The sequence below is a fragment of the Paramisgurnus dabryanus genome, chromosome 12, assembly GCF_030506205.2.
Source record: "Paramisgurnus dabryanus chromosome 12, PD_genome_1.1, whole genome shotgun sequence".
NCBI classification, from domain to species: domain Eukaryota; kingdom Metazoa; phylum Chordata; class Actinopteri; order Cypriniformes; family Cobitidae; genus Paramisgurnus; species Paramisgurnus dabryanus.
In genome coordinates, this window is record NC_133348.1 from 1,322,701 (window position 1) to 1,337,783 (window position 15,083).

Sequence of the window (15,083 nt, forward strand, 5' to 3'; positions counted from 1 at the left end):
TTGAACCTTGAATATCTGTGGTATTGGTTATTTTACATCTGTTTGAAAACAATAAATGTAGGTGGTAGTTGACTGTCTCAGACTTTCGGTATGTCGTAGGTGTGACTTGTGTTGATGTGAAGTGTTAAAGCTAAGGCTGACTTGATTGTCCAAGACTGAAAACTGAAATCGGTGTGGATTACACTTAGACCTGAAATATGTGTTTTTATCTAAAATTGTCTCATGTATTTACTGCAAAATGCATTAAATATTTATTTCAAATACAGAAAAAAATATTGCATTTAAAAATGATTTGATCAACTTTTTTCTATTTATGCTGAATTAACTCTCTAACTTGGCTTTATGGATGCTGGATTGCCATAAACACACATTTGTATTTAAATGCTCCCCAAATTGTGATAAAGGCTGTTAAATTGTAATACAGGAGAAACTACATTTGACTGTTTTCAAAGTTTTTATTGATTTCTTTGATAATTTAATGATTTTTGATGTCATGTATAATTTTTATAATATTTTCCTTTATGTCTTGTTATCCAGGAGGTGAAGAAAGAGGAGCCAAAGACCAAAGAGGAGCCAAAGGAGGCTACAGAAGTGAAGGAGTTAAAAGAGGAGTCTCCGTTAAGGCGCCGATCGTCGGGGAACGTTGCGAGTTTGGTGCAGCGGATCAGCGTTTACGGCATTCCGACCGGAGGAATCGGATTACAGCCCCACTCTCAACCCCGTGCCTCAAAAAAGAGTGTGTTTTCATCAAATTTTTTATAACCCAATGGTGTTTTTTATTCTTTTGGAATATAATTCATTAAGGGATGGTTTGCCGGACATGTATAGCTACGCTTAAGCCAGGACTAGGCCTTAGTTTAATTATGAAATATAAAACATTTTAACAAACACGCCTTACTAAAGACATTAATTCATTTTGAGGCAAAACAAAGGGCACTGATGTATTTTAAGATGTCAGTGCAAGTTGTTTTAAGTTTGGACAGCTCTTACTTTTATTTTATTTTAGTCTAGGACTAGTCTAATCCCTGTCTAGGAAACCGCCCCTAAATGTCCAATCCGACAAGCTTTGGGGGGGTTAGATTATGCTGAGCAATGCTTAATTGCATTGACTGTTTTGGAGGAAATTGGCATCATTATGAGATTCAAAGTGGAAATGTATCATTCATTCTTTAATTTGCAAACTTAATTCATTTTTTGTTTCTTAAAAAATAATAATTTTTAAGCTTTAAAGGGCCAATATTATATAGTTTTTAATCGATTTATTTACTACTGTTAGCAATCATAATTTAGTATATAAGGAATTCAGCAGAAAACAAGTTTGGCCAGTAGTGGGCAGCATTAGCATTGCCTGGTGTCTAGTAAATCTCCTTGTTTTTAATTTTCCCTGGATGATTCTGTAATGCACATCCACTTTATCAGCTCAAGCTGTACAGAACTATTGTCAAAAAACACACAGTGACTGTGATGATGTTCTGCATTCAAGGTTCATGGCGAAAAGATCATTAAAAATAGTGATAACAGAGGAATGTAGCTCTGCAGTGCTTCCTTGCTCTCAGTGTGCTCCCGTGCAACAGCTTGACCAGGAAAATAGTGAATTAACTTTTATTTTTAAGCTAACATGCTTTCACACACACACATTGTATATCTTAAAAACAGTACTGTGGTTGTACCACAGTATTAGATCAGAGTCACAGCTTCAGTCATTTTAGCCATATACAGCTTGAAAATGAAAACAAAAGGATCATGGTGTGAAATTGGACAACATAACAGTACTCTACCAAACTCCCTTTAGGGAAGTTGCACAACTAGCCGGCAACTTTTTCCAGCGCCTCCAGACAGTTACAAAAAGATAAAAATAAAAATAAAAATCATTTTAATCAAATAAAAATTATTCCTATCTGCTTGAATAGGGAAAGACAGATTTCTCTTAAATCACATGCTAAAATCACAGTTAACATATTTGTGACCAACAGTTAAACCTGAAATTGTTTCGGCTACCCAGAGCGGCTATATTGAACGTTGCATTGCCCCCCTGTAGCAGTGCTTAATCATGTTTTACTAAATATATTTGCACTACAGGAACACCCTGCACTATAGGGTGCTGCAAAAATACCATTATATTACCATGCAACCATTACAGTATTTACATTATCATTTTAAAGCCCCCCAACGTAAAAAAAAATCACTTTTAAATGTGTTTCTAGCAGAAAATGAGTCGCCAGTGTGTGTACAGAAACATCCTGGTATTATATAAATCCATCTATTCTTCTTTATGTAATCTTCATTAAACCGCAACATTCACACAACAGGCTGTTGAGGATCCCCATATCAAAGCTTTCTTAGCATTTAAAAACACACACACAAAAACAGTATATTTTTCAGTGCATGTTCAACATCGTATAATAAAAGATCTGTGGTGTATTTTGAGCTGAAACTTTACATGCACATTATGGGAATACCAGAGACTATTTTAATATTGTGGAAAATATCCTAGTTTAGGGGCCCTTTAATATGTGAACCTAATTTAAAGGGATTGTTCACCCCGTCATTTTCTCATCCTCATATTGTTCTGTGCTTGCCATCATTTATCAAAATATCTTCTTCATAATTTATCACAATACTTTCATAATATTTGTTTTCCAACTATGGAGGTCAATGGTTACCGCAGCTGTGTGCTTACCATCATTTATCAAAATATATAATTTAGTGTTCATCAAAAAAAAAAAAACTCGTACAGGTTTAGAACATAAGGAAGAGTAACTGATGCAAACTTTTAATATTTGGGTGAACTATCCCTTTAAGTAAAGGATGTAGCAAGTATCTGCTAGGTGTGTGCGATATGAGCTAAAATTCATATCAAAGTATTTTCCACTCTCCGAACGTAATATCTATATTACAGTATATTGCCATATAAAAAAATCTTTTTGGAAATCACATTGTAGTAAACCTTAGCTTAATTACCGTATTATTCGGACTAGAAGTCTCTCCGGAGTATAAGTCGCATCAGTCAAAAATGCATTTTGTAGAGGAAAAACATATATAAGTCGCACTGGACTATACGTTGCGTTTATTTTGAAAATTATTTCACAAAATCCAAACTGAAGAACAGACATTTAATCTGGAAAGGCAAATTATTCAACTAAACAATAGCACAGAACAGCAGGCTGAATAGGGGTCCGTACATGTTAAAGTAACATAAACAGTTATTTACACGATACACAATAGCATACAGAACATAGGCTAAATTAACACAACAAGCCAAATCAAGTTTAAAAAGGTCCCAAAGTCATTCCGCATCACTGAATCCAATGAATTACATAAATACAGGAGGCAGGAGCAGCATAGAGCAGACTCCCGCGGCTGTAGACCGTAATGGTTTCTTTTGGTTCATATGAAATAGTTTTGATGTACAAGTCGTACCTGAACTTCCAGGACCTGCCAAACTATGAAAAAGTGCTACTTGTAGTCAGAAAAATACAGTAATGGGTAAATTTGTATTTTTACCCTTACATAACAAAAAAAGTGAGGGATTGCACATAGACATCTTCTTCTTCCCATTTTTTCCCTCAAAAAGTATTACTGTGTAGAAAGTGGACTCATTTTGTTGTGAATATTATGCATATTGTCATTGTCGGATTGTAACCTTGTGTCTTTATAGCAGGGGTCACCAATCCTGCTCCTGGAGGGCCGATGTCTCTGCAAAGTTTAACTCCAACCCTAATCAAACACACCTGAAGCACATTAATTAGCTGCTTTCAGGTGTGTTTGATTAGGGTTGGAGCTAAACTCTGCAGAGACACCGGCCCTCCGGGAGCAGGATTGGTGAGCCCTGCTTTAAAGGAACATGAAGACTTTTTGGGACTTTAGCTTATTCACCGTATCCTCCAGAGTTAGATAAGTCCATACATACCATTTTCATATGTGCAAGCCATAACTCTGTCTGACGCACCCACCGCTAGCCTAGCTTAGCACAAAGACTGGAAGTAAATGGCTCCAGCTAGCCATTTACTTGGCTCCAGCTAGCATCCCTGTAAGTGACAAAATACCGCAAAAATTGTTCTTATTTATATGTTATGATTTGTATAGTCACAGCGTGTGCAAATAACAAGGTCATAAGAAACACAGCCATCTTTAAACAGTATACATACTGGGAACTATATTCTCAGAAGGCACTGCTAAGCTAGGCTAGTCGTGGGCGCGTCATACAGTTACGGGACGCACAGAGATGAAAAAGGTATGTATGGACTTATCTAACTCTGGGGGATACGGTGAATACGCTAAAGTCCCAAAAGGTCGGCGTATTCCTTTAAAACCATTACTTTTTCATGAAATTGACAAACATTGTATTTTTTTTAAATAATTCAACACATAATCACATATGCAGGAAATAAGTGATGCTTTTACAAATATGCAACAATCCAGAATTCATGAATATGCAACAGTATCAACAGTATTGTAGAATCAATATCATAGAGCAACACAATACCGGTAATCACTTTTATACCGGTATATCGCCCACCCCTAGTTTCTGCCTTATCCTTCAAATGTTGTTGATGCCTTGATAATTATTTTTATTTAGCTTCATCTAAGCCATTGTCTATCCCTTCAATTTTTTCATGGCCGTTTAAAGTGTTTGATTGTTGTAAGTTTCTCAAATGATGGTTACACTGGCTGGGTCAAATGTGGACATTTTCTAGGTTCATTTAAACCAACTGCTAAGTTTGTATATATTTAACCCAACCATGTGTTAAAACAACCCCACTTTTATTTTTTAAAGAGTAATGTCTCGTAAATTGGAACAGAACAACTCCCATTGAGCACAAACAGGGCAATGGACTGTTCCTTTTCTAAAGTACACACAAATTCCACGAAACTCTGAACAGGGTGTGGTGTGAATGTATGTAAGTGTGTTCGTGCACACTAGTAAACAGTGTACTTTCTGATTGTGCCCTCTGCAGGTAACTGAAAGGGAAACACTTCGCTGTCATATTAACATGATTGGCTGAGCACATCGAGCCAGATTCTGAACCCATATGTTTTCGTTACAGAGCCCAAGAAGCGTCAGTGCAAAGCCCTGTTTGAATACGTGCCTCAGAATGAAGATGAGCTGGAACTGAAGGTTGGAGATATCATTGACATCACAGAGGAGGTAAGCAACATTATGAAGGCATTCGTCATGCATGGCTTTTGTATTCTGTACCCTGAACATGTTTGCATTCCTATTTTTAGAAATACTCATATGTCAACTTAAAAACAACACGTCTGCGTGCAGGAACATTCATTGTCACACTTTGACAAGATGTTTAATGCCACCTCTATATTGCGGGCTGGGGTGTTTGTGTTTGTTTGATTGTTCTTGCAAATCTGTGAAAACTACCTTTTATATTATTAACATTACTTTGAAGGGGAGGTAATGTGAATAAAGAATGTACAATTCTTGGTTGATGTTAATGTCTGCATCTTCATAGGGTAGATGCACAGCAATACATTTGTTTTAGAAACAAAACATTTCCAAAGTATCATTAACCAAGACTTATAAATGCCATAAAACGCTTCATTGCGTGTTATGATACCTGATCATATTGTCTATTAGTAACGTTAAAAGTAATACGCCTAAAATGTATGTTATTTCTTTTACTTCTTTCTGAATTGTAATATAGATATATGAACTGGTTACTTTAGTCAGCTAGTGTTTGACTGGATTATGGAGTGTTTTTGCTCACTTTGAATGTTTTTAGGTGGAGGAGGGCTGGTGGAACGGAACTATGAATGGGAAGTCTGGACTCTTTCCGTCTAACTTTGTCAAAGAAATAGAAACAGCTGAAGACACAGAGACCAGCGACGTTACAGACGAGCCAGGTACATATTAGCTAACCGTGCAACATTCATGGAGGACATGTCCTTACATGAAAACACTCGACACGGGCCTTTGTTTGACTTTGTGAATACTTCAGGGTGTGCACAGTTGTGTCTAAGTCTCTTTTTTGACACATGATGTGTAAGAATTAAAGAAATATTGCAATGGTTATTCTGTTTATTTTAACGGTGACATCTTGTATTACGTCATCAAAACATGACTTTTACAATTATGCTTTTGGCAGATTTATCCAAAGGGACAATTCACAATACATGCAAGTTATACATTTAGGATGTGTGTTCCCTGGGATTAAACCCATGACCTTTAGCACAGCTAACACAATGGACTACTAGTTAAGTGACAGGAACAAATAAAATGTTTTATGTTTGTCCACAGATAACAGAGATGGAACCTCCAGCCCCACGTCACCTCATCCGGGCAACGGAGTCATGGCCCAGCCCAAGAAGGTTAAGGGTGTCGGCTTTGGCGACATTTTCCGCGATGCTTCCGTCAAACTCCACAAAGTCCAAAGGCCGCCTTCTGAAAGCGAGGAAAGGAAAGAAAAAGTATGTTTGTTTTCCGCACAAGAATACATTGCAATCGCTTTGTTTGCATGTTTGTAACAAAATTGGCTTAACCAATCGCATACATTTGTGAGTGGGACTATCTGTTTGTTTGATCAATGGGAAATGGAGGGGGTGTTTGAAATTAGACTAGACTAAATCTTAATTTTTGCAGTTGCACTGAGTATGCAGCCTTGCATCTTCAACATGAAATGTTTGGCTATATCGAGGCTTGTAGTTATATATGCAATAAATGCCAGAATGGATTAGCATGTGATCCTGTATGAAATGAGATAATGCGTATGAAAATCAGTGCTGGCCATTCTTATTTCCCTTTGCCATGAGCAATAGAGCGTTGAAGGGTAATAACATGTCTAACTGCTCTGCAAGTCTTGCCAGTGATTGCTCAATGCTTCAGTGCAAAGCAGAAGACAGACCTTCCTTTTTAGGCATTATGTTTCTATTTTTTGACTGGATTATTTAGGCTAGCTGTTTCCATGCTTTCTGGAAATGCCACTTCTCTTCATGTAATATGTGTTTTGCACACCCCAAACAGACAGTAGTATTTTCATGTCTGTGCATGTTGCTAAAAACCGGTTACACATTTTGGTTGTTTAACTATGTAAAGCTGGATGCAGATTTTGTTTCATATTAGATTCAAAGACCGATTCAAACAACCTCAGCTTAGTCTTAGAGAGGTCAGGTAGTATATTGAGGTCCTACAAAGTCCCTTAAGGGTCGCGCCAATAGGCAGCCATGTCAGCAACACCTCTGGGCAGTTACTTCAGTCATGCCAGACTTAAGTCCTGTCTATTTAAATGGGGAAAGAGTCAGATAAATTACTCTAAAATCACATGCAAAATCTATTAAACAAAATATTTCTGACTATCAATTAAACCTGATAATTTTTGCTCAAATTGCGTTAAATACACCTTTTTCGAAGTCGTTTCAGCTACTGCACCAAGGGGCAACCTTTCAATCTCTATGATGAACAATGCGGTGCGCCGCGCTCATTTTTTCCAGACGCGTCTGCACCGCATCGAGTTAAAACATCTCAACTTTTCAGAATGCTGCAAATCTCGTAAATCTTTAAAACATACACAGAGTTCTTTCTCTTTCATGTGAGGCGCTACTTCCGGGTTGTATAAGTTGCACCTGGTGGATAATAGCGGTACTGCGAAAGCCGGATATTCTCGTCATTGACAAGTTCTGCATAATTAGAATGTGACCATTTGAGTGACCTGCAATGCTGCCACTACGGTCGAGCTAGGCAGGTGTGGTTTCAGCAACCAGCCACCTCAGCATCACCCACGTCCCGCCTCTTTACCCATTTTCGGTTATCCGCGAGTGATGCGCAATCACATGCTGCCAAAATGGCGATTGCAGTCTCCGCCAACTATTTGCTTTCAAAAAGCTCTTCACAAACCTATTGGTGACATCACTATATTTTTTAAAAGTCTATAATATGCACAGCTTGGCAAGCACCTCACACGACTCCGTCTAGAGCAGTGGTTTTTCAAACTTTTTCAGCGTGCGGCCCCCCTTGTGTACGGAGCATTTCTTCGCGCCCCCCCCAAAGAAAATTTATGACAAAAAACTGTTCTAAAACTGAACTTTTAATTAAACAATTTTTATCGTTTGATGATTGGTTCTTTAAGTGTATGGCAGGACTTCTGTTGCCAGAGCGGCCATATCAAGCGTTGCATTGTCCCATATTCATAGTAATGCTCAGTCTTCTTACATCTGGTATCCTTGGCGACACAATAGCAAGAACTTCCCCGGTTCGAGCCCCGGCTAGGTCAGGTGACCTTTCTGTGTTGAGTTTGCATGTTCTCTCTGTGTCAGCGTGGGTTTACTCCGGGTAGTTTGTTTTCTGCGGACAGGCCGAAAAGATGCAAGTTAGGTAAATTGGAAATCTCAAATTGTCCCTCCCCCAACATTTTTTTGGATTAACTTGTGTGGATTAACCAGTTCTCACCATGAATATAGCCATGGATGCTGGAATGGCGTGAAGAATAAATAAAGAATATTCACTATCTTTGGATCCTATTACTTTTATCTTCAAAATTGAAAAAATCGTCTTCTGTTTAAATTAAACAATCTATTGACTACTGACACAATGTAAAAAATTCTCCATCACTTATTTAAAGTGGATATTTGAAAAACATGTCAAAGTCTTTGTAATATAACCCTTAAGGTGTACATTTTTGTGGTTTTTAACTTAGATCTTTCTCTTTCTGGTATCCGGACAGTTTTTCCACGTTGTGCATCTCATAATTTTGTTTAAATACGTGTCATTATCCACCACATTTTTACCCATGACCTTTAAACTCATGATATCACACCACATGAAATAAGGGTCTGTGGAATTTGCTGAAAGTGATCTTCATTTAAAAACGAAACGTAGTTTTGTTTCCCTGCTTGAAGGTTTCTGTCGCTTTAAGAAAAACTTTTCAGACTGATTAAATCCAGGACTAAAATAGGCACACACTTCCATTCGCTTTATATGTATGTGACAGTAATTGCTGTTTTCCCAGCATTCCTTTCATTCAGGCACGGCTGATCTGTCTCTGAGTGTCACCCGTCCAGTGTTTGTGTGTGAGAGAGAGACTGCATGCATTTGTTAAGCTGTTATTTCAGTAAAGTCATTTGTGCTTCTGCTTCATTTTAGCCAATTCCATCATTACCATCTGCCACAAAACCCAACCTCATGAGCACTCCTGAGCAACCAAAAGGAGAAAAAGAGACAGAGAACAAGGGAAAAGGTGAGTGCATGAGAAAGATGACATAAGCGTCATGGTAACACTTTACAATAAGGCATCATTTACTAACGAATCCTCTAACATGAACTACAGTAATAATGAGCCGTGTACTTAGATATGGTGTAGATGTATTGTTCATGGTTATTCATGTTTACTAATATAGTTGATAAATAAATGTGATAACCAGTATAGTTCTCAGTGATCTATAGAAAGCCCATAAATGTGACATGGTAGTAGAGGACTGCATTAGGACTGGGATCCCGTGGGACCCTGTTTTTCCAATACTATTAATTTGGACATAGAGGTTTCAGACACAGCGCAAGTCTGACATTTTGTCACATTGGTTATACACCGATCGGTCTGCGCAGTGACGCATAAAGTGACGCAAAACACCTGATATATCATCCTCAGATAAAAATTATTAAAAGCGCACATGCAAATCACATTTCACCCGGCTGATTTTCAGCCAGTGCGCACAGAGAGACACATACACATGCACGAATCATGCAGTCATCATCCATATTTTTTTTCATTTGTTTGATTGTGTCCTCAATTTGCGAGCGTGATGCGCATTAGTGAGTCTAAAAATGTGTGTGGGTACGGGCGGGAGTGGATACAAACGCTGCAGGAAAAAGGACACTTTACGGTGGGAGTGGGTGGTAATTGTCAGAAATTCAGCGGGAGCGGGATTAGAAAATTGGCTGTTAAGAATTTTTCATCATAAATTTCTGTAAGTATTGACAATTTTTTTGTATTAGGGAACTTGCTTAAAGGAAAACACCACAGTTTTTTTCAATATTTTACAATGTTCTTACCTCAACTTAGACAAATTAATACAAACCTATCTTTTTCAATGCGTGCACTTTTAATCTTTATACAGGGCTTTGTGAATGTGTTAGCATTTAGCCTAGCCCCATTCATTCCTATGGCTCCAAACAAAAGTTTTATTTTGTGCCACCATACTTACTTGTGTAACTACTCATGTAACAGTCTTTAAATAGAGAAAACATGGAAGTGTTTGGTGGCTTTTAAATTCATCCCTGTTTGGAGCCATAGGAATGAATGGGGCTAGGCTAAATGCTAACACATTCACGGTGCGCTGTACAAAGATTAAGTGCACGCATTGAAAAAAGATAGGTATGTATTAATTGAGGTAAGTTGATGTAAGAACATAATAAAATATTGAAAGACGGTGGTGTTTTTCTTTAAATGTACTTGTGTTTAATTAGATTTATTCAGGTAGGAGATGCTTTTATCCAAAGCGATTTACAATGCTTTCAACTTTTACATTTCAGTATGCTTGTTGTCTCAAGTGTCTCAAGGGTTGTTGTCTGCAGTGCTCCAGAAGTTGAGCTGCAGGAACAGTAATGAGGAAGTGGACAGATTTTTAGCAGGGGTCTTTCAGTCTGCTCAAGAGTTTAAAAGTGATCTCTAGCATTGTATAATGGGTGTACTGTCTATTTTGTTTCTCTACAGCAAAAGAATACTGCAAGGTCTGCTTCCCATATGATGCAACTAACCAAGATGAGCTGGATTTAAAAGAAGGTGACATCGTTCTTTTATTGAGCAAAGTATGTATGACAGTCTACATTTTTATCATTTCCATTTCACATTATGTTGACAAATAACATGCAGGAATTTTTAATTTTATTGACGTCATAATTTTAGGTTTAATTCAAATTCATAGTTTCTTATAGGTCGGGATTGACTAAAATGTACAGTATTGTGCAAAAGTTTTAGGCCACGACAACCAGACCAGTTGTTTTAGAAATTTTAATGTCCATCCATATTTATTTTTCCATCTATTTTATTAAGATACAAACAGAAAATACAAGAAATATGTACAAAAAATAAAAAATTAAATTTTCAGGACTAAATGTCTTCTTTAGGTATCGTCAGTGTTTAATTTGACCTCTCTAGGCACTAAACACATCTTGAGCGCTTTTGAGCAGAATTAAGTAAAAAGACAAATTTCTTTAAAATTAGAAATTAGGATTAAATTTTATTTAGGTTTAAGAGATCCTGCAGTTTCCTTCTATTGCTCACGTGGAAGGGGAGTTTACCCTAAAAACTTGACACATCAGTTCACATTTTGATACAGTTTTTAATACTATATACTAGGGATGCACCAATAGGATTTTTTTGGGCCGATACCGATTTAAACAGACAACTTCTGGCCGATGCAGATACTGATATTAACCACTTGTATACAATACTACCTCCTCTTGATATTTCTGCAGAACCCTCATTGCAAATGGCGATTTTTTTGGTCTTTATCCGAGATTTTGAAGAAAGCCCAGACCGCAGACATTTTCCCAAAATACTCTAGACTGCATGGATCACGTGAATGAGTAATCTCGCGTGATTAACTAGGTGACTTATTATTTTTTCCCTCATCGCACGTCTGACAAACTATAATTTATACAACTTATTTTGTTTTGGGAAGTATTTAATTATTTTGATAATTATTGTTAAAAATGCTGGATTATGCAATAGACATGCAACTCATTGTCTTTATGCAGTTAATTAAAAAACAATCGGTATCAGCCTTTCTCGTGCTGTTGCCGATATGCCGATGGTTTCAAAATCATCAAAATATCGGCGGCCGATACATCGGTGCATCACTACTATATACACATTTCCTGTATTTTCTGGATGTATTCTGTTAAAGAGACTGAGAAACAATTATATATGATCACTATAACATTGCAAAAACAACTAATATAATTGTGGCTTGATGGAGTTTTGAACAGTACTGTATTTCCAAACATACGGGCAGATAACTTGAATTTCCGTATTTCATACACTCTTAGAAAGGATTTACACATCTTTGTGCGTTAAGCTTTTAACACATTTGGCCCTTTTTTAACGATCTGAAATGCAAGTACGAAGCGCAAAGCGCAAGTGAGTTTGTGGGCGGATCTTGGGCGCTGTTGCTATTTTCCCGGCGTGAGAAATAACTCTTGCGCCGGGCGCAAATCAATAAGGGGTTGGTCTGAAGTAGGTTCATTATTCATAGGTGTGGTTTGGGCGTTACGTCAAATAAACCAATCAGAACGCTATCCAACATTCCCTTTAAACGCAAGGGCGCAAGTTCCATGGCGGGTTGCTATTATTATGACGGATTTACCAGGCGCACGCCAGGAGCGGTTCACAGTCGAGGAGACCGACGTTCTTGTAAGAGCAGTCAAAGACAGAGAAGCCAAGCGCTACAATGATGTTGAATGAGACGGGGGAATCCCAAGCTTGCCAGCATAAATCGGGCACGCCGTGTAACGGGAGGTGGATCTGCCTCAGGACCTGACGCCAGCAGAGGACATCGCTGCGTCCACCCTCACAGCTGAAAGGGTTTGGGGGCTTTGAAATCAGACCCAAGAAACGCAACCAAGGTCCAACCCCAAAGAACACTTACAAATCAAGTTCATATACATTAAGGTTTCTTATGAAAACATTTTAATTATTATTTACATAAAATAAACGTAATACAGCCACACAACAAACTTATGAAAATATTTTAATCATTATTTGCATGAGAATTTTTTAACGCAGCCACACAATAAATAAAAACTATCACCACAATGCTCACCACTATGATTCCCCTTATCTCGTGTATTAATATTTTTTAGTGTAACAATTTATGATTTGCAAAAATAACTGTTGCATCTGTGTAGATTAGATAAGCAAAGTGTATGCGCGTTGTGCACGCTATACATTATGGTCAAGCATGCGCCCTTAAAATAGCTTATTGAACCACGCGCAACGCGCCACTGCTTTAAACTTTTTTTTTCTGGTCAGTGGCGCAATTGTTTTTTGAAACTGCAAAATAGCATCAGGGATGGTTTGCGCCGGAACACGCCTCCTTTTTTGCGCTGAACCGCCCAGGGAGCGCAAGTTCATTTCCTAGTTTGCCGACGTGCATCTGTGGAGGGAAAAACCCGCTGTGCGACGGTGCAAAATACGAATGATACTTGCGTCACTGACAAAGTCAATTGCGCTGGCTGCAAGATAGGGCCCATTATGTGTTATTTTGTGTTTAAAATATAACGTTATATAAAAAGTTGTGTTAAAAAATGTATTGTTTTAATAATAACACAAAGATAGGTGGATTCTTGGACTACGCATTTAGTGTTTTTAGCACATTCAGACTTAAAGGTGTATTTTTATTTTATTTACATCTTTCCGAAAATTTGTGACCAAACCTTGTAACTCCATTGGATCCTTAAAGCAGACATATCACGCTTTTAAATCTGTCCTTTTTACATATAAATCATCTATTTGTGGTCTATATAAAGCGAAACTGCAATGCTTGGGTCTGAATTCCTCATTATTATAGCCCCACAGGCCCCCTTTCTACCCCTTTTCTGATGTGCATCTGAGAGCAACTCGTTTTGGTACTGTCTTTTTAAATGCACGTCATACCCTGCCCCCTCTCCAGGTTGCAGAGGTGACACTCGGTTAAACTCCACCCCGTTCGGCCATTTTTGTAGTTTTATAGCAGAGATATGATTATCTAGCGGCACAGAAACTTTTTATTCACTCGTTATTCACAAAATGTCAACAACGGAAGACTTGTCCATCCAGCCTTATATGTTCGCGCCTGAGTCGGAAATGGAGCGAGATGAAAATGAAGACGACGAACCTGCAGAACAACGTCTTCATATGGAGGTATCGCAATGGTGTGTTAATGCCGGCTGTCTTATTTCAGAATATTAACAATTATAAAGTTGACTATTATTCTTAGTTAATTGTAAGTTGTTGTAATATGCTATAACTTAATCACGGGTTGATGACCACATGCGACATCTGCAGGCTGCAGCCTTCGGATTGAGAAACAGCACTGCTAAACCATGACTACCGTGTACTTTACTGTTTTTAAAGTTATTTACAGCTTACCGAAGTGCTCTGCTCGTCTTCTCCAAAGATAGAAGTAATTGACCCCTCAATCAGACGAAGTCTATCGGCAAATCCTACTTTATACTGGTGAAGGTTGGTGAAATAGTTATCCTTGAAGTGCTTCGCACACTAAAAAATGACATTTCCGTGAAAAATAAAACTCAACCAGGCACAGGTTCAACAACCGAACATTTTGATTTACTCTCTCGTAACTTCTGCATCCTTGAGCTTGGACTACAATATCGCAGCGAGAAATTGAAAATGGCGGATTGCTCGTAGTGTTGGGCTGGGAGTCGATGTCCTTATTCGGCAGTTCCGCTGCAAATACTGTGACGTAATTGTTCAAAAAACGTAATAGATAATAGAAAAATCAGAACAGGTTGGAAAATATGACCAAAACTGAATATAAAGATATCAACAAAGCACCTGAAGAGACTAATTTCAACTTTTATGTACTTCTAAACACTACAAATATACAACAAAATGCATTTAAGAGCTAAGAAAGTGGATTTAGCATGATATGTCTCTTTAAAACTATCTATAAAACTGCCTCTATTGCGAATGAAGTGCCACACACACTAAGGACCGTCCCTGTGTGTCCCAGTGTGTTTGAAATGCAAGTGTAAATAAAGTACTGTCTGTTTGAATATGTACAGTATTTCCTTAACAAACACTACATCCAGTCAGCTCCATAAATATTGGAACATAGGCACATTTTGTCTTTTTTCTTTAGCTGTTTACCAACATTTCTTTCAGTTTCAGTCATATAACGAATATTGGCTCAATGTGCACACTCAGCTTTATTTGGTGGGTATTCACATCCAAATTGGATGAAGGGTTTAGGAACTACAGCTGTTTAATATGTAGCTCACCCTTTTAAAAAGTAATGGAACAGTTTACTTAAAAGCTTATTACAGGTATTGTCTATTAGTTAAATCATTTCCTCATAAATGAAGGATGTTAAAGGTTGATTTTAAGTGTGGCATTTGCATTTGGAAACTGTGCCTC

At 37.8% G+C, this 15,083-nt stretch overlaps 1 protein-coding gene across 1 annotated transcript in view; it reads left to right on the forward strand.

The window, feature by feature from the left end:
* cd2ap (CD2-associated protein) overlaps positions 1 to 15,083 on the forward strand; it is a 56,875-nt gene that overhangs the window by 17,643 nt on the left and 24,149 nt on the right. The window contains exons 3-8 of the mRNA XM_065256100.2: positions 538 to 736; positions 5,049 to 5,149; positions 5,739 to 5,859; positions 6,254 to 6,423; positions 9,092 to 9,185; positions 10,659 to 10,753. Coding sequence (XP_065112172.2) covers positions 538 to 736; positions 5,049 to 5,149; positions 5,739 to 5,859; positions 6,254 to 6,423; positions 9,092 to 9,185; positions 10,659 to 10,753 — 780 coding nt within the window. The remainder of the gene's footprint in view (positions 1 to 537; positions 737 to 5,048; positions 5,150 to 5,738; positions 5,860 to 6,253; positions 6,424 to 9,091; positions 9,186 to 10,658; positions 10,754 to 15,083) is intronic.